General features: G+C 41.1%; 1 protein-coding gene across 1 annotated transcript in view; it reads right to left on the bottom strand.

Annotated features, from left to right (window-relative positions):
- LOC109470046 (centrosomal protein of 135 kDa-like) overlaps positions 1–23,139 on the bottom strand; it is a 51,763-nt gene that overhangs the window by 22,744 nt on the left and 5,880 nt on the right. Inside the window, exons 4-13 of the mRNA XM_019768824.1 lie at positions 22,723–22,799; positions 20,787–20,877; positions 19,226–19,455; positions 8,950–9,078; positions 8,245–8,460; positions 5,558–5,623; positions 4,617–4,767; positions 3,020–3,150; positions 2,187–2,327; positions 1,351–1,479 (exon numbers count right to left, since the gene is read on the bottom strand). Coding sequence (XP_019624383.1) covers positions 1,351–1,479; positions 2,187–2,327; positions 3,020–3,150; positions 4,617–4,767; positions 5,558–5,623; positions 8,245–8,460; positions 8,950–9,078; positions 19,226–19,455; positions 20,787–20,877; positions 22,723–22,799 — 1,361 coding nt within the window. The remainder of the gene's footprint in view (positions 1–1,350; positions 1,480–2,186; positions 2,328–3,019; positions 3,151–4,616; positions 4,768–5,557; positions 5,624–8,244; positions 8,461–8,949; positions 9,079–19,225; positions 19,456–20,786; positions 20,878–22,722; positions 22,800–23,139) is intronic.

Below are 23,139 nucleotides of genomic sequence, written 5' to 3'. Positions count from 1 at the left end.
GTTTGGACCAAAGCTACACTCTTCTATGTTAGGGGGCAGATAATCTTGCAATCATCCTTCTTAGTTCTTGATTTTTGCAGCCAGTTACTGCAATTAAATTCTGTCAATGAGCTTGACAGCAGATTCAGAAACTGGCACCATGGCTTGAAAACCACATTCAGTTTAGAAGCAAACAAAAGCAAATATTGATTCGATTGGATTTATTGAAACTGCAACAAAGCAATACACGCGGAACAGAGGCAGCTGTTGCTGGTGTTGTGTCCCGCACATAAAAACGGATACTGGTAAGACAATACTCACTTTCACTTGAGTCTAGAGGGGAAAGTTGTGTAAAGTGCCTTTCCCAAGGGCACAAGATCGGTGGCATGTCAGGAGTCGAACCCAGGACCTCTTGATTCCGAGTCACGCACGCTGCCATTGCGCCACACGACCCCACATAAATTCATAACTTGCAATGTCATGCTCACCGTGACGTTATTGACAGAATTTAATTTTTCTATTGTATTAACTAGGTGGCAGAAATCAAGAACTGGAAGGATGATTTGCAAGATTCGATGTTCCCTAACATCAGAAAAGACATAAGAGTGTAGTTTTGGTCCAAACGTCTTTGTTGATTGATCATGTTTGACTATTTTCAGGAACTTTTGCATTTCAGAGTTATTGTTGTCACATTAATTTTAACAGCTCAAGTGTCGGGCAATCAAATGACTTGTCACAATCTTTGGTATGTACATCTGGATATAGTCTGTGATATCTTGATATATTTCTATGCTATGATTACCCTATGTTGATTGCAACCATAATTTCCATACCTTTTTACAAAGTATTTGTGGCACTGAGTGTCTGAATATTTTGTTAGGGATGTTACATGCAACTAACCTTTAAGTTTTCATGTGAAATATTAGTCAAGTCATTTCAGTGTGTGAAAACTAAGGCCACAGCAAGTAAATTTTATGGATGACATCCTCTGCAGATTCCAAATCTAATGCGAGCGGGCAAACAAAAAACAAGGCGGGCCGAAAAGAACAAGCTTCTTACATTTTAAAATTTTGACTCATTCATTGTAAAAAAAGGTTTTGATTCAGTGGGAAAATCACATATACACAACCAACATCACATATCACTGCATCAAAGTAAGAAACAAAACATTACATCAGAGAGCCTCTCTTCTTGTCTCCTCTCTGCCATCCACCTTCCGGCATGGCAACAGACATCTTTGCCTATTTTCGGCATGGTGACCAATGTCAAAAAAATTTCTTGTTTTTTTCCCCAAAATCAGGCGTAAAATTCATGCGCGCCCTGATGTCATCTATAAAAATTACTTGCTGTGGCCTAAGTTAAAATACTTACCCTGTCTCTGGTTGGTGGAGATCCCCGGGTGGGTGAGCGCCGTAAGGCCCGCAGCATCTCGTACTCACGTTTGTAGAAGTCACGCTCATCTTCCAGCACTCGCAGGATGGTCTCATAATGAGCAGCTGTCTAGATTTGGTGTGGAACAAAACAGACTGCCTAACTCCCTCCATTTGGGCCTTGTATAATTATGGTAACATACAACGTACTGCACGTTAAAACAAAGTAAAATTCTGTGAAAGTACATGTAGGACCTTTATATAAGATTGCTTATAATTCATATGAAAAAAAATTAAAGCAACAACAAGAAATTGTAGATTTCCAGTTTGTATATGGTATGTATGGTTTGTATAACTGTTGATGTCATCTGGCTATTGAAATACCCTTTTGATAAATACGTGTCTGACAACTCGGCCCAGCCAAATCGACACATCTCACTGGTCAACTCGGCCCAACACCCTGGTCAACTCGGCCCAAGTAGTCACATTCAGTATCCAGGATGTGGGAAAAAAATTGTGTCTACAATGAGCACTTGGGTCAGAAAGCTGTTGAGGACCAAGCATTATCTAAGGTAAAAAATACCGTGGAGTAAATTTCTGTGAACTGGAAAACAGTAGTTAAAGAGTTCAAGCTTGTTCCAACACAAAGAAATAACTCACCACAACAGCCTCATCAACCTTCAGATGAGTAATGTTACTCGCTGACTTTCCAGAAGTCAGAAGCGTCAGGAGTGCATCAAAAGTGGTGGGAAGACGGAATCTACCACCGTCATGGTTCAGAGAGGGTTGATGGGCCCTGATGTAATTCTCATTAAGTTATTAATAATCAGTACTCACCTTTTTGTCCACCCCTGTTCCCTTAGTGGGTGTGCCTTTGGTGGGAGTACCCTTGATGGAGCTTCCTTTAGTTGGGGTGGAGGTAGGTGTTTTAGCCGGGCTCCCTGACCTTTTCTTCAACATGTTCTGTAGAACATCCACCTGTTGGTAACAAAGTAAGAAAGGAAATCACTGCCATGCTACAGCAGTAAGGTACAGGCAGGGCTCCAAATTCATTTTTGGGGACAGGTGCACTGGTGCACCCAACCTATAAAATCTAATTGCAGGTCTTACTGCTCCTCTTCTGAGCTTGAATCTGAAATGAGAGCTAACTTCAAAATCTTAAACAAGTACTAACAACAAAGATTTTGTTATTTTCGGACACTTAGATGCCAACAATATCCTGTATACTATTATACAGTAACTGTTGATATGTACAAAAATACCTACAAAAATGTTGCACTGGTGCACCCACAGAAAAAAAATGGGTGCACAGCTCCAAATTTGGGTGCACTGAGGTGCACATGACCCAGTATTTCCAGCCCTGTACATGAAATGCTCAATGTAAGACGTATTTTGGCCCCAGCGGTTGAAGAAAGTCCTTTTCTTCCTAGTTCTTCTTCTTTCAATGTAACAATGCAATTTTGTTTCATTAAAAGTTCAAAGTCTGTTGTTTTAATTATAAACCAGCCTGGTATGTTCACTTCATGGCTCATATTGTAACATTTCCGGCTATCATGGGGTGCCTTGGCCTGTATTTTTTTTTCCCCTGTCGCTTCATATTTTTTCTGAAAAAATCTGAGAAACAACAAATTACATTGGTGTGGCCTAAGAAGTAATTAAAAGCAGCTGACCTCCTGTTTATAATAATCCCTCTCCTCCTCCAGACTCTTGATGAAGTTATCTAGTCGGGAGGGAGACTTGTCTCTCTTGTGTCGGACTGACATGTCTCTCAGTCTCTCCAGCTCCAGCACCAGGTCTTTTTCTGTGGAGCAACCAACAGATGTCATGACAACAATCATGTTTACCACATACTGTAATTCACTTTATGTTCACGGTAGCAAAATTTCACGGTCTGAAAAAAATGGTCATGTTCACAGAACTACATTCACGGTGGGAACGGGTGCAGGAAAGAGAAAGTATAAATTACATTGTATTTGTTAACTGTAATGATAAGTTCACAGTACAGAAGTGACTGTGAAAACAGTGAACATAACAGTACAAATTAGGAATTACAGTATTATAAGGGGTTCATGATGGCTGCTACGATGGTTACGATATTAGGCCACAGCAAGTAAATTTTATGGACGACATCCTCCACAGACTCTAAATCTAATGCGAGCCGGCGAAAAAAAAAAAACAAGGCAGACCGAAAAAAACAAGGTTCCTACATTTTGAAATTTTGACTCAATCATTGTACAAAATTGTTTTGATTCAGTGGGAACATCACATATATACACAGCCAGCATCACATATCACTGTATCAAAGTATAGTTATCTGCCATCCACCTTCCGGCATGGCAACAGACATCTTTGCCCATTTTCGGCATGTTGACAACTGTCAGAAGGCAACAAAATTTCTTGTTTTTTTTTTTCCAACATCAGGCGAAAATTAAAGTGCGCGCTGATGTCATCCATAAAAATTACTTGCTGTGGCCTTAGCCCATCTAAATTTAAGGTTGCTGAGATATGGGAACTAAACTGGAATTCAAAAGTTAAATTGGAGATTGTTGAAAATGAGCACCATTTCATAATGGATTGTACACTATACAATGATAAGCGCCTATTGCTGTTCACCTTTCTTTCCGCTTGTTCAATTGATTTCAATACATTAGATCCTATAGATAAATGCAACTACATTCTCAGGGGAGATAACCAATACAGTGTTCAAATAGGAAAATACATTAAAGAATGTTTCGATCTTAGAGACTACATGTTACAGAATAGTTAAACCTTTATTGGTACCGCATATATATATTCAGTGTACGTAAGATAACGTTATCCACACATGTATTTAGCTTTGTTAGATCTTTAGTTGTAGAAGACCATACAAAAGGCCTGTACTTTTTTGTTGTGTCAATAAAAAATCTCTCTATAAAATCATGAAATGTTTCCAACTTGCATGTACCTTGAATAGCAAAGTTCTTTCTATCACAACCATTTATTTTTCAAGTCAACGTTTCGATGACCTTCTGTCATCTTCATCAGGGAAATTCTAACTGGTTTACTGTGCACTGACACTAGATGTTACTTGGTGCATAGTGCACTAAAGGTGTTACATAGTTCATATAACATCTAGTGTCAGTGCACAGTAAACCAGTCAGAATTGCCCTGATGAAGATGACAGACGGTCATCGAAACGTCGGCTTGAAAAATAAATGGTTGTGATAGAAAGAACTTTGCTATTCAGTCGTTTACCAACCTGATGAAATTATTTACGGTTGTGTGTACCTTTTTTTGTGAGTTTGTTGACCCTGTCAGACAGATGTCTCTTGTCTTCCTGCACCTTGTCCATCAGGTCGTGCAGACGCTGTGACTCCGCCATCTTGGTTGACAGGTCCGAGCCCAGCCGATCATTCTCTGACAGCAGGGACTTACGTTCCTGTCAACCACATCATTCAGTCAATTAATCATTAAATTTTACATATTCTAGCTGAGTGTACAACCAGCAACTGGTTACCCTAAAATGAAGAACAAAAAGACTTCATTCATTCATTCTTCCATTCATTCATTCTATTCTATTTCTAGCCACTTTGCTTGTGTGGTAGCTTCCCTGCTAAATAGTCTGGCAATGGTTAATAAAGAAACAATTAGAATTCAGCAGCTATCATGAAGTATTTAAGATAGCTCTGTTTGGCTCCCTGTTGCATTGGCGCTCATCTTCTCAAGATCTAATAGTACATACATGCACGGTCGGGTTGTGTCGCGTAACGGCAGTGTTCAACTCAGGATCCAGAGGTCCATGGTTCTATCCTGCCTGATGTCACTGACCTTGTGGCCTTGGGAAAAGCACTTTACACGACTTTCCTCACTTCACTCATGTGGAAATGAGTACCTAGCTTTGGTTAGGGACGTCCCTCGGATAGGAAGTTAAGTGCAGGTCCCGTGTTTGGGGAAGGCCACACCCTAGGTACGTTAAACCTACCACACTTATTGGAAAGAGCTGGGGGCCTTCCTGGTGTGAGTGGTTCAAACCTTACAGTCCTATATAACCGTAGCTGGCGTTTTATTCAGGTCACCTGAGTTAGCGCCGAATGGCAGCCGCTCCAGACTTTTGCGATTAAGCCCCAATAATTGTAAACTCTGCACAATTCAACACTTGGCTGCAAGGAGAGTGTAGCCAATAACAACAGTAGATGATAAACACAAACAAACAAACAGAAAGAACTTACTTCTCGTAATGTGGCCACTTCTGTTTCTGCAGTTTCCAGCTGACGTTGGGACCTTCTCAGTTCAATCTGTTACAGTAAATAGATAATGCTACACTCAGGCACAATTGATAGTACATGTACTTTCAAAATGCTTTTAGTTAGAAACTGGCCATAGATGATGCTTTAAATATTATTCCAGAAAATGAATAGTATTCACTCACAGGAAAACTAGGCAGCAGTGACTTGTCTGTATTATAAAGCAATGGTATTCCAGATACAGTACCGATCATGGGATATACATCATTGGGATGTGGTAGAATCCGCATAATTTAGGTAGAATCTGTGTATCTAGGTAGAATCTGTGTATCTAGGTAGAATCTGTGTATCTAGGTAGAATCTGTGTATCTAGGTAGAACATGTGTGTCTAGGTAGAATCTGTGTATCTAGGTAGAATCTGTGTATCTAGGTAGAATCTGTGTATCTAGGTAGGACATGTGTATCTAGGTAGAACATGTTTATCTAGTAGGTAGAACATGTGTATCTACATTGTAGGTAGAATATGTGTATCTAGGTAGAATATGTGTATCTAGGTAGAATATGTGTATCTAGGTAGAATATGTGTATCTAGGTAGAATATGTGCATCTAGGTAGAATATGTGTATCTAGGTAGAATATGTGTATCAATAGGTAGAATCTGTGTACCTCTGTAAAAATGAAAGCGTCCCCGACGGAGAAACGCCCGTTTAAACGCCCGTTTGTGGTGGCCGTTTGTTTGGGACGGCTGCCCGTCCCTGGCGGTAAACGGGGGCAACGGACGCCTTCACAAAGGCCAAAAACGGGCCAGGACGCCTCAAACGCCTGGGACGCCGTCAGAAATGTCCGTTTTCGACGGCGTCCGGGCGTTCTTAAGGCGTTTGGGCGCCGTTTCCGACGGGCTGCTGGACGCGCTGCCGGACGGGCTGCCGGACGGGCTCCTGGGCGGGGCCGGGCGACGCTTGGGACGGCACAGGTGGGGTCCAAACGGCGTATCCGACGGCCGGACGGGTCTCTGGGGGGTGCTCAGTCATTGTGGACATTTTGATCTTGCCGCTCCGACGGGGCTGGGACGGCGTTTCCGACGGCGTCCCCTCAAGGAATGTGCCGATATAGTAATTGAAAACAATTGCAGATTGGCATCGAACCAAGTATGTTACGGCCGCCCACATTGTAACAGTAAATACAAGTGAAGTAAATACAGAATGACATGATCAAACGAAAACTATTTTCTTCGTCAGAAATATAGAGTAACAATTGTTGAACAGCGGCTGTAAACAGCGGCTGTAAACAGCGGCGAACATGCGACGAAAATAACGCGCCATTGTGAGCGCACACAAACATAAAGGGCCAGGGTTAAAAAAAAGTTAAATATTGCCTAAGTGGACATTTTAACATCGTCATCTTTCTCCATTAAAATTGGTATATTGTATAGTTATATTCTACGTAGTTTTTGTGCGTCTTGAAAATTTCGTATGAAAACAACATTGACGGTTGCGTTTGTAGATGGCAGCCGTGACGTCAGGACTTTCCAGCAGCCGGTTACTTGTGCGGGACTTAGAGCCACTGGATTTTGTGTAAGATTTTTCATGACATGTACATTTTTACGGCATCATCGTTCTTTATTAAAACAGCAGGTATTGTACACATTTATTCTACAAATCGTTCGTCTGCGTCTTTTTATTTTTCAGCGTTAAAACATCATGAAATTTCCGTTACAAGCCCGGCGGCTCATTTAATGTGGGGAGGGCACTCGGGGTCAGGACGTCAACAAAATATAACCTCGAACTTCTCAGCAGCCCCTGGAATTAACTAATGTTCTGATGTAGCAATTGTAACACCGTCTTACACAACTTCCTTTGTAACATTTGACAACGAAAAATTCTTGTCCACTTACCTAGTCTCCTCGAAAAGAAACCGCCGAGACAGTCTCATTGCGTTCCGTACACCCGAAATTCTGGCGGCCGCTGTTTACATTCTTGGAACACCTCGTTTGACATTTTAGTCAGTCGCTGGAGTTGCCCAAACTTGTGTGCAGTGTCGACGAAAGATATAGCTGCTTGTATGACTGAAATCCATCCTCCAAAATTGCACACAATCCAACAAAAAGGAAAAAAAACTTGAGATCGACTGAGCAGAGGTGTTCCCCCAGCCAGCCCGCCCGCCACAGTCTAACGGTTAAATTCAGCGCGTTCAAACTTGGCGCATGTGCGCTAGGAGCCTAAAACCCCGTGGGAAACATCGTGAAGCACGCCACTGTCGGCCGCTGCTGGTGTCAATTAATTAATAAACGCCCGTTTCCATGCCGGACGGTTCAGGACGGGCTGGGAGCGACGGGGTGCCGTCACTAATTTCTGGGACGGCCGTCCGGCGGGAGTTTGGACGCTGCCAACTGTGTTGGGACGGTCAGGACGCCGTTTCCCGCTAAGGACGGGCAGGGACGGCGTCGGACGGGCGTTTCTCCGTCGGGGACGCTTTCATTTTTACAGAGGTGTATCTATTGGTAGAATATGTGTACCTAGGTAGAATCTGTAGAATCTGTGTATCTAGGTAGAATCTGTGTATCTAGGTAGAATCTGTGTATCTATAGGTAGAATCTGTGTATCTATAGGTAGAATATGTGTACCTAGGTAGAATCTGTGTATCTAGGTAGAAACCATGTACCATAAACAAACCTCAATATTGCGGACTTCGTTGTCTGCGGTGGTGATGGCTTGTTCCTTGTGTTTCTGCAGTTCTCCGGCGAGACGGTCGATATCCTGCAGCTCCGACATCAGCTTCTCGTTCCTGCTGGTCAGCTCCAGCTGTTCCCGCGCCGCCGAGCGCCGGTCCTCCAGGACATCCTGTAACCTGCGCTCCAGGTCATGGTTAGCCTGCTGGAGATAGTCCACCTGGGGAAACATTAGGACATCAGAGATGGCAGACTTCACCCCCTCATCAACCTATTAGCCTGCTGGAGATAGTCTACCTGGGAAAACATTAGGACATCAGAGATGGCAGACTTCACCCCCTCATCAACCTGCGCTCCAGGTCATGGTTGTTCTTGTTTTTCTTGTGCGCGTGGGCCAATGAAAAAATTCCAGCCGCCCCACCCCCCCCCATTGCTGCTAAACCACAGCAAAACAAAGCTGGTATTGTGAATTTGCAGTTACACAGTGACTTTTACGACAAGCCGGCACATTTTTTACATTTATGAGTCGGCCTGGGTGCCATCCTCCGTAGTTACAACCAGCTCCCTATTGTTGCTAGATACCATGGACTACGGAGACTGGCACCCAGGCCAGAGCCTTGTCGGAGGTGCACGTGGATGTCATCTAAATTAAATCGGTGTGGCCTTAGGTAAGTTTTTACAGTCTGATAGTATATCATGGTCATGTTACCTGTACATTGAGATGTGAGATAAGTTTCTCATTAGCCCGCAGTTTGCCTTCCATTGACACCACGTCCTGGGGACGGCCTCCCTCCAGCAGATAGCCCAGTCGTTCTATCTCCTTGTCCCGAACTTCAACCTGCACAGAACAACAAGTATCCTGTTAACATTCATAACACATGTACCATGCATGCTGGTGATGTCAATGTTACTGTCCCACTGTACCATCAGTCTTCATCATAATCCCACTGCAATACTGCCACATTCAAAAATGCTCTTATCGTGCATTAGTAAGGCCTAGGAAAAAAATGTAATCTGTTTCTCAACCGATCCTAGAAAAAGCTGCCGACCCTAGACTTTTTTCTGGACCCCTGCAAGTCAAGCTGAGTGACTTTTTTAGCTCCATGACCTGACACCCGAGCGATGAAACTTTGTTTTCCAACATTGACCTTGAAAATGTGTTCTCAAGTTTTAATTTGTTTAACTGTATTGTATAAGTTGGATAAAAAAACAGATAATCCCTACCTACAATTGACCCTTATTCTTTCAGGACTTAGTCTAATAAACAGAAGAGGCAACTAGGCCTTAAATATCTTCAAATTCAGCATGTTTGTGTGTGTCAGTCTCAGGGCACTTGGCAGAAGTATGAGAATTGACATTTTTACCAACAAGTTGATTATCTGTTGACCTAAAAGACCTACCTGATGTGGATAGTATTAGTAAGCATTTGAAAAGCATAGTCCTAAGTCCCACATGCACAATTGAATACAACATGACTATAAAAATTTCATACCTGTACATTTAGTATCATTCTGATCATCCTGCCACACACTATATGATTTTTTGATGAGCGAATCCATCTAAAATACATGACCAGTACATAGACAGAGCAGCTACAGCATGTTTTATTGGCTTATTTGTGCCCTCCACAAGAAGGTGATGGCCAATCACCTGTGATTATACAAAATGTACATTAATGTAGCATTAGTCCACTCTAACAGGCTAGACTGACTACTGATGATTTTTCAGTAAAAGCCACCACCAATTAAAACCTCGGTAACATCGTTATAGCTTCGGTCACAACCCGCCGTACGTGCTTCTGCGTGCTGTCTAAGTGCAAAAACGTGGGCAAACGCAGGGCATCCGTGCGTGGTGAGTACCGCCTCCGTACGGAATCCTACGGATTTGGGAGCACGCAGACACGCCGTAGAACTTTTAAGTGCATGTAAAACTTTTTCTGCGTGCAGTCTGTGGATTCACCACCCGTACGTGCGAGTACGGGCGACGCTCATGCCCCATACGTACCGTACATAAGACGCACGTGTGAGTACAACCTCCTTACGGTAAAGTTGCAATAGCACAGAGATCGTACGTTGTAAGCGCGTACAACTCACTTACCACTTGCGCAACGCACGATGCATGCAACCACTCGTGGCCAGACGTGGCGTGCAGACCACACTCTTACACCTTGCGCAACCGTGCGAGTGACGTGCGTTGATGCCACTCCTTCCCCACGTTTTCAGAAAAAACGTAGCAGACGTAGCCTCCCAAAAAACATACGGACAAAAAGCACCTACGGCGGGTTGTGACTAAGGCTTATCTGCAACTTGATAATCTGACACATGTTGTACTGTACTTTTGAGTTTCAGATTGATGATTTTATTGTTAGTTTTGGGAACATAAAATCTCTAAAGATACATGATGTAGTTCAGCTTCCCAGGCTACAGGATATATTGAAAATAAAGTGTCTTGACCCTGAGAGGAGGCGGTGGTGGGACAGGTCGACTCTTCTTCAAAATGTTGTCTATGACCTCACCTTCCTCCTCAAACAAATCCACCTACAAATAGAACATATATCAGTGGACTGTCCCTTGTTTGGAGTTATAAAGAATCTTTATCGCATGTTCATGTCCATGGGGCTAAATACATACATGTACATATGAGTATGATGTTACACCATTTATAAAATTGATAAAAGGAAAAGAACCTGTTCATGATTCAAAATCTGTTGCGAATTGATTTGAATTAAAAAAATAAATTGAATTATTTGGGAACATGAACACTCCGTTCCAGTTCTGTTGCAATTTATTTTGAACCACCTTGCGAGGTGGTCTGAAGCGATATATTATGTTTCGCGTTCGTCAAATTGTGATCACACGAATTGTTCCGGGTTGATGCCGTACAACCGGGTACGTGGGGTCGGCCATAGTTTGCAGCGTGGCATTTTGTACCGTGGAAAATTCTACTTGAATCGTACAATCTTGATATCGAGTTCTACTTATTGGTCAATACGGGAGTCTAGATATTGACTTGGGGAAATCAGGAGATCCAGAGGAAACTGGATGGTGTACATGGAAGCCCACCCTGGGCGTGAGGGCGAGTGGTAGCCCAACGGGGGCATTGGGGCGGCGGACCGTGGGGGCTTGTGTTAGATGAGTCTGGGCCACAGCCTATGGGGAGGACATGAGTCGGGAACGAGCGACCACTCGCCCAAACAGGTGCAAACTTACGAGCCGGGTTCCAAGGAAATGTTCAAAGAAATTCATTCATTGTTTTGAATCACGGACGCAAAATATATTCCATAATATCAATTCGGATCGTGACCATACCAAAACACATTTTGAATCATGAATGGGGCCTAACTTACGTAAACGGTAAAAGTCTACGGATTCTACTATAATTATGGCATTTCTGTCTATTCTAAGTCTTGAAAATTTCTTCTCTTTTTTCAGCAACTGGAGATGAGTCATCAGGGCAAAAAATTTAGGTGCAATTTGACAAATCTATGGGCAAAATTATAATATGTCGGTGAAGGTTAGACGTCTAGGTAATAAGATACGCCAATAAACAGTTACTCAAGCAACTGGATATGATTTTGGAAACGGTCAGACATTTCAGGTAGCATCCACCACCTTTTGTCAGTGACACTAAGAGACTGCAGGAGAATGGCAGGTTTATAAGCAAGAACTATTGATCAATATGCAAATAAGTGAAGACAATTTTTTTGGAAGTCCAAAAGGAAACAAACTTTACACAGTTTGTCTAAGTTCATTGTTCTAAATAGAATGTCATATTATAGCTAACTACTAGTAACTTAGTAAGGCAGTTCACATGTCATCCATTAATTATAACTGTTACAAACAAATAGCAATCAGGACTTCTCTAGGCAGGATAGTCATAGACATGTAACGTTGTCAACTTTTACTGTCAAAAAAGTTTGCATTAACTTTTTGATTTTAGGCCAAGAAAAAGAATGTTGTGTTTCCTGTTTCAGTCCTGAAAAAATTAGGTAGTAATTTTTCTTTTTAGACTTTGATGATTGGTGTGTTTATATAAATACAGCATATTGGAAAACTGATTGTACACTGCTTCATCACTCAGGTCTCAGATCTTTTTGTGGAGCTAGCAAAAGGTTGATCAGCTCGAAAAATTTATGTCCCTTGCCTAGGGGTAGTGCCTAAACTCAAGTCCAGGTCCGGATTCAAAGATTTGGTTCAGGACCCGACCTAAACCCAATATACAAAATTGCATGTTGCCAAAATTTTACCTGCAATTTGAAAACAGTGTACAAAAGCTTGCTGGCCTCTGTTCAAGAAATTAATGTCTTATGTTGAAGTTGACAGTTTGAAGAAAAGTTGAATTGTGGTGACTAGTTCTTAAAGAATACTGTAATTCCTGATTTTTTTCACTGTACTGTTATATTCACTGTTTTACTGTCACTTCTGTACTGTGAACTTATCATTACAGTTAACAAATAATTTCAGGAATTTCTTTTTCCTGCACCTGTCACTACAGTGAATATATACATGTAGTTCTGTGAACATGTCCATTTTTCTCAGACCATGAACTTTTGCTACCATGAACATAAAGTGAATTACAGTAGTTAGGTGAAGCACCTGCACCCATGCCACCCCGAGGGCAGAGGCCTTTCCTTTCAAACTCACTGTGGTAGAAAATCAGTTCACTCCGCGTAAAAGGACACAGAAAACAGGTGATTATCACAGACTTCCCCCCGTACGGCCAGGAGAGTAAACATTGCTAACCGCCACTTAACAACATTTGTAATTAAAACCGATGGAAGCAGGTATCAATGGTCCATTTTCACCTGAAAATAGCTGTATAAATGGCAATCAAAAATAAACCTTCTGTTTGATTTAAAGTTTAGAAGTTAGGAAATAAAACACTGTAAATATTACTGAGTACCGGCTTAAATAGCAGGTTCTGCTGGCTTGATCTACTCACCAAATACACCAACCCTTGTTACAGCCTCTGACAGGAACAACACATAATAATGCCCCACACTTGACTTGCAATTGCTGTACTCCACTCTAGCAAATTCAAATTTCAACTGCCACTCCGGGCAGGATTTCAAACTGCCCGTCTAAAGTTTGCAAACACGGCGGCATGATTTGTGCAACGCTCCCTTCCCTTGTTCAACATCTGGTCAATTTGAATGACCCCCATTCTGATGCAAATCAGCCTCGTCACTGATAAGGGCCTGACCAATCACGGCTACCACATACTGTGATTGGTTACTGTTGAAAACACCAAGAGCAAATTTGCATAAGTAAGCCATTGAGAGTTACCCCTGCAGAAAGCGTCTCTAGTTACCGTGCAGATAGAATATCAGTAGATCCAACTCCAGAGAGGCAGTAGTGTAATGTTATAGGGCAGACTGCATTGCCAAGTAGTCAAGGTATTAATGAATTAGAGGGGAAGATCTACAAAATACATTGGTGAGAATGTTTGGAACCCTGCCTTGTTGTGGAAAATAAATGGGGTAAGATAACCTGTTTTTACAGAAACTGTAAACATGTTACAGTAACTGTAACAATATGGTACAACTAGAGTTCCACGATCTCATACCTTCGCCAAATGATGTTAGCCTTTATAAATAAGAAATATACTAATCACCCTGATTATGCAGATAGGATCCTCGATTGCATGAATTATATCAGTCTGTTGATCATATTCTACACCAAAAGACAGTCTTATCTTAACAAAGAATGCCATTATAGCATTTCCTCATGAATTATGCAAATGTGGTCGTGTCCTTATTTGAATAAGTTATGTTTAATTATGTTCACCTTCACTTAACTTTCAAACATCCCAAGTATGAAATTTCAGGCAGTTACCACTATGCAATTATAACATTTTCTCATTAATTATGCAAATTAAGTCTTCATTTGCATAATCGATATTTGCCTGTGTTTTTCTCGTTCTTAATAACATATGTTACAAGCTTGAACTTCCTATCATGGTATGCAGCTGATTTATAGAATTTCCTCATTAATTATGCAAATTACATCAATATTTGCATAATTGTAATATCATTATGTCAAGCATCACTCAAGCTACCTACATACCAAAAATCACGATGATCCATCAATCGGTTCTCGAGTTATCCTCTTTTAAACATTTGTCCTTTAAACCCCCCTGCAGTTCTAGAGCAAGCAACTAGGGGACTCAAACTCATGTCACTTCATCCCCAGCACAAGAGCTACCTGCCATCCAAATTTCGTCACCCTAGCATGTCTGGATCATGAGATATCAAAACCGGAAGTTACAGCTGCAGTACCATGACAAGCCGCCAGGGGGCCCCAAAATACCTAATCATTTGAGGTCTCATCAAGACCTACCCACCTACCAAATATCAAGATAATCCATCTAAGCTTTCTCGAGTTATGCTGTTGACACACACACACACACACACACACACACACACACACACACATACACGAACGCCTCTGAAAACATAACCTTCTTGGCGAAGGTAATTATGTAATATCTATTTTTCTTCTGAGAGAGGGAACTTGGGAGAAAGACTTTTGGAATGTGAAATAAAAAGGTACAACAGCCATAATGTATTGGGCTATTCTGTATCTTTCATCCTCAGATTACTATTTTTTTTTGGGGGGGGGGGCACCTGCACCAACACTTCCTTATATAGTTATAATGCATGAATACCTGAATAAATGACAATTCCATAACATTCAGTATGGGATAGACAAGCAAAGGAAATAAGAAAACTGAAATTTCACAGTTAGAACATGTCTAGTTGTTAGTTTGGAAAATAAGCAATTAATTTGTTCTGCCACATTTTGTTAAAATTTTTCATTCCTGAATTATAATTTCTGGTATATCCTTAACTGACTCGTCCTTTGGGAACTTAGGCACAGAAAACTTTCTAATTGTGTCTGATGTGCTGTCTTTAAGAAAGATGAGAAACCAGTTTGCCTTCACAATTTTATCTCCAGTTAGAACAGTAGTACCAGGATGACAGGAGTTAATATCATCAGAACCCACAATCAATTCCAAAACGTCATAACTTCTAAAACAAGAACTCCAAAAGATTCCAGAAGATAGTCTTGGACATGATTCTCTTGTTAAGATTGCAAAGAAAAGTTCAAACTTGTTGACGGTTCACTATAAACCCATACGACATGTTACAATGAGTACTGACAATACTGCAAATCACTTAATATTCTCAGTAGCAGAGTTTTGCAGTCTGAGAAAAATGGACAATTGTTCATGGAACTACACATGTATGTTCACGGTGGCAGCAGGTGCAGAAGAAAGAAATTTAAGTAGGCAAATTATTTGGGGTAATGATAAATTCGCAGTACAGAAGTAACCTAAAAAAAACGATTATCAAAGTACAGCAAATATCTGGAGTAGAGGTTGCCTAAATGTTACTCCATCAACTGTATGACTGCATGTTATAACAACAACTGCACTGCAACATGTTTCACTATGCCAGATAAGATTGTCCCATAAGTGTAACAACCAATGCAAAGTAGTACTTACCCAGTCATTCATTGACCCCATATCTAACACTAAACAGACAATAAAACAGTAGTCATATACATGAAGTCATGCTTGCCACACCGTGTGAGATAGTTTCCCCACTGTGCTGTCTGTTACTATCCCTCAGTATGCAGGTGAACTGGCTTAACAGGTCCAGGTAATTATCATCTATTGATAAACATGAGGGGGAGGTCCTGCTGTTATCACCTATTATCATGTGGTCACTCATGCCCTATATTTTCACAGCTCACTTCATTGTTTACTTAAACACATATAAATGGACTGGGCTCGGGGACAGTGATCACTCATTACTAGGCCACACCAATTTAATTTCTTGGTTAACGGATTTTTCTAGAAAAATAATGGAGCGGGCGGGCGAAAAAAAAAAACAGTCCTAGGCATCCTATTATGGCCCAAAATGGTACGATAGGAGTTACGGAGTCAACACACCAGGCTTGTTCAAAATTTAAACAAAGAATTTTGAACTTTTAATGATACCATTGCATTGAAAGATGGAATAACTGTAACAACTAGGATGAAAAGGACTGTTTTCAACTGTTCAGGGCAAAATATGAGCATTTTGCAGCTGATTCTGAATTTTTATTTTTATTTGCAAATCAGAAACAAATGAAGCGGACGAATCTGTTAACCAAGAAATTAAATTGATGTGGCCTTATACTGACTCAGCTAACCGATGTTACTTGGGCCGCATCAATTTTATTTGTTCCTTCTTCGATTTTTTATGAAAAAAAAAAGTGTCCATAGGCGACAATTCTCTGTGAAGTTTTACATTTTGTAAAATTATACATGTACATAAGCTCAACAACACGACAATCTAAACAGGAGAAAAGTCATCTTTGATAACAGTATCTTTTCTTTGCTACATATTATTTATTTGACAAGGCATCGTAGCAGGTGCATACCATAAGTCATAATCCCAACAGATACTCGCAAACGATTTTACACAACAACCACCTACTCTCATGTCCCTAATAAACATACCCCCCGGAATAAACATACCCCCCGGACAAATCTTCAAAGTCTAATAAACATACCCTCCGGAATAAACGTACCCCCCGGAAAATGACCAAATTGACAGGTGAACTGTGTGTCCATGATACTAAAATGTGCTCTTTATTTCAATACCAATATATGGGCAAATCTTTCACTGTTACATTTAATTAGTGAGTATATATCACTTTAATTAATGAGTATATATATATTGTACTTGTTTTGGGGAAATACAAAATCCGTAGGAGAAGCTATTGCATTTTACACTTCTGAAATGCACTTTGCTAAGCCTTCTCCTGCAACTTGAGTTGAAAATCTGACTAACTTAAGAGATAGAAAATCAAGCCCAATTAAGTACAAATATAGGGGTTTAATGAGTATATGTACAACAAAATCCATTTCCACATAATAATTATTTGGTATGGTACATTGTCTAGTCTGGTCAAAGTCACTCTGGATTCTGAAGAAGAAAACTTCTGAAGAAGAAAACTTTTGAAGAAAAAAAATATTATTCAGCATAAAATTTTGATTGGTTTCCATCTCATTGTTTTTTTAAAAATCGATAATGTGATTGTATCAATTTTAAACGCCCTAAAATTAGCTAAATCGGCGCTTTTACGGTGATTGCGCAATATGGGTGCCCTATGACCTTTGACTTTCTACGGGTCATGCTGCTCAGGCGCTAGGCGCCCTCCCCACGTCGGCCGTCCGTCTTGTGGGCAAATTTCTACTTTTTTAGGGGTTTCGGGACCTAAAAACTAACACCAGAGGGAAAATAAACCACATACGTTATTTTCATGGTAAATATCGCTAAAATGGACCAGGCATTTTTCTGCCGCGTTGCCGATTTTGACAAGGACTTGCGGCCGCCATGTGCTAAATACGTCGATTAGCTACTCGCCTTCCCCTTCGGTTTTGTGGGCAAATTTTTGCTTTTTCAGACGTTTTGGGACTTAAAAATGGACAGCAGGCGAAAAATAAATAATATACATTATATTCATGGGAAATGCCGCTATCATGGACCAAATATTTATCTGTGACGTGTTGCCGAATTTTGCGGCCGCCGGCCACTTGCTGATGGTGCGGTACGTATGGACAATTTTTCCCCAAAAATTAATAAACGTACCGTCCCTAATAAGAGTGTACCGGGTGGACGTTCGGGCCGAAAAAAATAAACGTACCGGTACGTTTAATCGGGACATCAGAGTAATATCTGCTTCCAGAATCTCGCCTACAACACAGCTACTTAAGCTATGGCCTATTCCATGGGATTACAAAAATAGGGGTGTTTCTGAGATATGCATTTACTTCAATATGAAAACTGCTATGGTGAAAAGAAAAAAACGTGCATCATCACGAACATATTGGCACACCACATGCCCAATTACATAGAAATACAACACCGAGAACTATGACTTTGAGCTGCCAACACATTTGAAAAACAGCCCCATACGTTTAAGAACAGGCGACCCGCAACTGTTTCTGATTACCGACCCACCGCAACGTCTGCTTGAGAAAAACGAACCCCCACCCCCCACCCGCTACTCAAAACAACAGGTTTTTCTCGGCCATTCCAATTTGGCTCATAAATGTAGGGGTGCATCAGAAATATTACATTGACCGCGAAAACTGCTACGGTAGAAATAAAGACATGTGCATCACCACTGGCATGCCAGCAGATGACGTATAAAATTACATGCCGATTAAACAAAGAGAACCCTGTATTTTGGTGCGAACATGAAAAACCATCTGGCCACAATACTCCTGCGGATTTATTCAGAAAAAAATATGAAGAGAACAGGGCAAAATAAATAAAACTAAAAAGAGGTCTAGGCATACTATTATAGCCCTAAATGCTATAAGAGTACAATAGGATGGGTTAATATTCAAACAATGAATTTTGAACTTTTAATCAAATCACTGCATTGATATGTGAAAAGACTGTAACAACTAGGAAGAAAAGGACTTTCCTCAACTGATGGGGGAAAAATATGAGCAATTTTGGGTTGATTCAGAACCAGAATCTTTTTTTTTTTTTGAAACCAGAAAAAAATGAAGAGGTGAAACCGAGAACCAACAAATTAAATTGGTGTGGCCTCACAGAGTAAAAGCAGAGCAGAGTACAGCAGAGCAGAGTAGAATAGAGTAGAGCAGAGTAGAGAAGTGTAGAGTAGAATAGAGAAGAGTAGAGTAGAATAGAGCAGAGCAGAGTAGAATAGAGTTACACTGGTAGAAAAGAGTAGAGTAGAATAGAGTACAGTAGAGCAGAGCAGAGTACAGCAAAGTAGAATAGAGTAGAGTAAAGCAGAGTAGAGTAGAGCAGAGTGCTCTGTGCTTGCTGAGGTGTAGGCAGCTCTGAGAAGAAGAAGCTCTGCATGAACCTTGCCTTTGCCTGTCTGCTGCACCCGACTGACAGCTCTACTCTGCAATGCTCTGCTCTACTCTACTGACTACTAATAAAATGGTACCTGTCGAGTCAGTGTCTTGATTCTTCTGTCCAATGACTCCTTGTCCTCATGTAACCTCTGGCTGTCCTTGGTGAGGGTCTCTATCCTGTTGTCTGCCACCTCCAGCAGGTCTGCAATGTAAGGGTCCTCCACCAGGGGGCTGGGCGGGGGGCTGGGGGGGTCTGCTGGGGGCACCAGCGAGTCTATCTCCATACGCTGTCTGTGGAACGGAATGTTCCGCTTCTTCCCACCTACAGTCAGGGGAAAACTGGACACTTAGCCTGTACTTTAATAGACCCATTTGACTTTCACGAATCGCATAAACTGCTTACATCACAGGGGGACATTTCGAGTAGACACCACGTCACAGGGGGGACATTTCGAATAGAAACAAGATCACAGGGGGGACATTTCGAAAGTTCCTTTCACGGGACGCATAAACTGCATACGTCACAGAACAAATTAACATTAAATTGTTGAACGTAGTGCCACCACACAAAGTTGGTGCCTGTCTTCCTGTCATTTCCGCATATATTACCGAGAAAATAGATACTTAGGCCACACCAATTTAATTTCTTGGTTAACGGATTTTTCTAGAAAAATAATGGAGCGGGCGGGCGAAAAAAAAAAAAACAGACCTAGGCATCGTATTATGGCCCAAAATGGTACAATAGGAGCCATGAAGTCAACACACCAGGCTGGTTCAAAATTTAAACAATGAATTATGAACTTTTAATGATACCATTGCATTGAAAGATGGAGCAACTGTAATAACTAGGATGAAAACGTCTGTTTTCAACTGTTCAGGGCAAAATATGAGCATTTTGCAGTTGATTCTGGATTTTTATTTTTATTTGCAAATCGGAAAAAAATGAAGCGGCGAATCCGTTAACCAAGAAATTAAATTGGTGTGGCCTTACCGTAACCTTTTAGTAAAAAAAATTATCTGCCAAGGGGGACACCGCGAGCGCAAGCTGCGTTCGACTTCAGCGTTCTTGAACGACGTTCTTTCGAAATGTCCCCCCTGTGACGTAAGCAGTTTATGCGATCCGTGAAAGTTGAATGGGTCTATTACTTATTTACATCATGTACATGTAGGTAATAACTATATCATCATGTCTCCAATTTCAACAATCATTCATTTGTCACAAAGGGGGTGAAGATAATTGTATCAAATTTTTATTACTATAAATTATAGGGACCTGGTAAAAGAGACATTGAGCTCATGCCCGTAGCCAGGGAACCCCCCCCCCCACTCAAGGGTCCACTTTTTTCTGTAAAGGTCCAAGATTTTTCTTTAAAAGGTGGACTGATTTGTATCACCAGCGGGACTAGAATGCTTTTTGTCTCTAATTTTTACTTGAAATACAAAATGTGTACTCAAAATGCAGAAACTGCTATTTCAGAAGGTTCTATTTTCAAGGAAGCTATGTACAGTACCTAACGGACAGTAGGAAAATCCTGGCTACGGGCATGAGGCTGTTTAATGTCTAAGCCGTCATACTACAGTAGTCATGACATTGCAAGTTTTGACATGTGCGTGGGTGTTAGACCCTATTGTATGTATTGGTTGCATTGTTACCTGGAGTCTGCACCACGGCCTGGAGGTTTTTCTCCTGAAGCTGCTGGATCTTGTCTTTCATGGATTTCTTATCTCTCTCCACAGCACGAACCTGTACATTTACACAGACACCACGTCACACATAGGGCTGCGTACCTTTTCGTAACATCAGGTACAGGTACAGAGGTTTAGGTCTAAGGTCCGGACCTGTACCTGTACCTGAAAATTCATGCGCGTCACATGTTCTACTGAAATTCTTCAATAATGACAGAAACTGTTGACAATTTTGTTGTGTATCTTTCAAAGAACATCAAATATAACCATGGATGATACAACTACATGTAGGTTTCCTATCTCACCTCTCATTAGTTTTCAGAGACGGAAACTTCAGGTAAATCTCTTTATTTTAACGCTGAATGTTCATTTTCCTGGCAGGCCTCCTTGTGTGTAGTGATCAAGTATGAATTTTTGTTCTGGTCCAAAAAACCGGTCCACCGACATTCCGTTTTTTTCAGACCGGGCCAATACTATTATGCAGCCCTAGTCACACACAATACATATCATAGACCTGGGCAGACTAGACTAGGCCGAGGATATACATGTATACAGCCGCCTCTTACAGGCACCCTACATAGCCCCAAATGATGTGATACTGATAGGGCCTACAAAAAAAGTTTTGTGTTTGTTTCTTCAGTCCTGTACTGAAGGTAGGGAGTTTTTCTTTTTTTTACTCCTTGAAGGAGGTATACCTCCTGCAGGAGTATTGTGGTCAGACGTTTTTTGTGTTCGCAGCTAAAACACAGAGTTCCCTTAGTTTAATCATTATGTAATTTTATACATCGTCTGCAGGCATGCCCGTGATGATGCATGTATTTTTACTTTTACCGTAGCTGTTTTTGCTATCAATGGAATATTTCAGATGCACCCCTATATTAAAGGGCATATTGGACTGGCAGCGAAAAACCTGTTGTTTTCAATAGCGGGGGGTGGGGGTTCTCAAGCAGACGTAGGGTGGATCGGTTAATCAGAAACAGCTGTGGGTTGGCCAGTGTTTATGTATGGGCGCTGATTTTAAATGTGTTTGCAGGAAAAAGATATGATTGTGTCCGTTGTATTTATGTTCGTGATGATGCACGTTTCTTTCTTTTTACAGTAGCAGTTTTTATTTGTAAATGCATATTTCCTATGGACACAGTCACTTGTTTCTTTTTTAGGTGGTCTCTACTTTAGTGATCTTAACTTCTACAATACAGTTTAACAAAGAAAAACTTGCAAGAGAGCACTGACATTTTCAACGTCAAAGTTGGAAAACAGATTGTACGTTTCATCACAGGTGTAAGATCATGGAGCTAGAAAGGGTCGATCAGCTCTAAAAATTGTTATTGTCCCTTGCTTCACACAAGTGTAGTCCACACAAAAAGGCTAAAATCTGCATTTCTTTTAGGGTCACTCGGGAAACAGGAAACACAACATCATGTTTTGTCCTAGTCCTCAGCTCAATAAAGGGTGAAATCATATGAATGTAACAACATATGTAAGAACTTACAAGGTAAGCTTTAACTTCCAACACTTAGATTACGGAATTGGGACTTACCCCAAATTTTCGGTTGATTCCATCAACCTTGTTCACGGAATGGACCCGTCTACTCCTGGAACGTGACGTCAGAGACACGTGACCGTAGTAGCGGGTCATACGTGCCAGATAACTTGTGTCGCCCCCCGTCTCTGTTCAGTCTGTGGGCTCTTATGTAGATCGCCTCCTTTGTCTCTGACGTCACGTTCCAAGAGTAGATGGATTCATTCCGTGAACAAGGTTGATGGAGTCAACCGAAAATTTGGGGTAAGTCCCAATTCAGTAATCTAAGTGTTGGAAGTTGAAGCTTAGTCTTTATTTCATAATGACTTGTACCAACACAGATGAACTTTCATGCTAACATAAGAAGAACATGAAGTCTACCTTGTGGATGTACTGTGTGTTGAGGAAGCGTAGATCAGCATTCTCATGTTCAAGTTTCCGGATGGTTGCCTTGAGATCTAAACAAGCACACACAACAACATTGACACTGATACACACACCAAGACTGAACATTTTAATCACAGGGTTAAGTCACTAAGAGAGAAGTGCACTATTGTACATGACACCTTAGGGCAACAATGTTCCCAACTAATTATCAAATACTGGGTGCATGTGCACCTTAATGCACCCAAATTTGAAGCTGTGCACCCATTTTTTTGTGGGTGCACCAGTGCACCCAAATATGTTCACAGGTTTAAAATGTTTAATGTATTCTTTTAGTAGGATACAGCAAATTCTTAAGATTTAAGTGTCAGAAAGACAATAAAACCATTGTTGTAGTACTTTCCTTTAGAAATG

Source organism: Branchiostoma belcheri, unplaced genomic scaffold (genome assembly GCF_001625305.1).
Source record: "Branchiostoma belcheri isolate BF01 breed outbred unplaced genomic scaffold, Haploidv18h27 scaffold218, whole genome shotgun sequence".
NCBI classification, from domain to species: Eukaryota; Metazoa; Chordata; class Leptocardii; order Amphioxiformes; family Branchiostomatidae; genus Branchiostoma; species Branchiostoma belcheri.
This window is presented reverse-complemented; position numbering and strand designations above follow the sequence as displayed.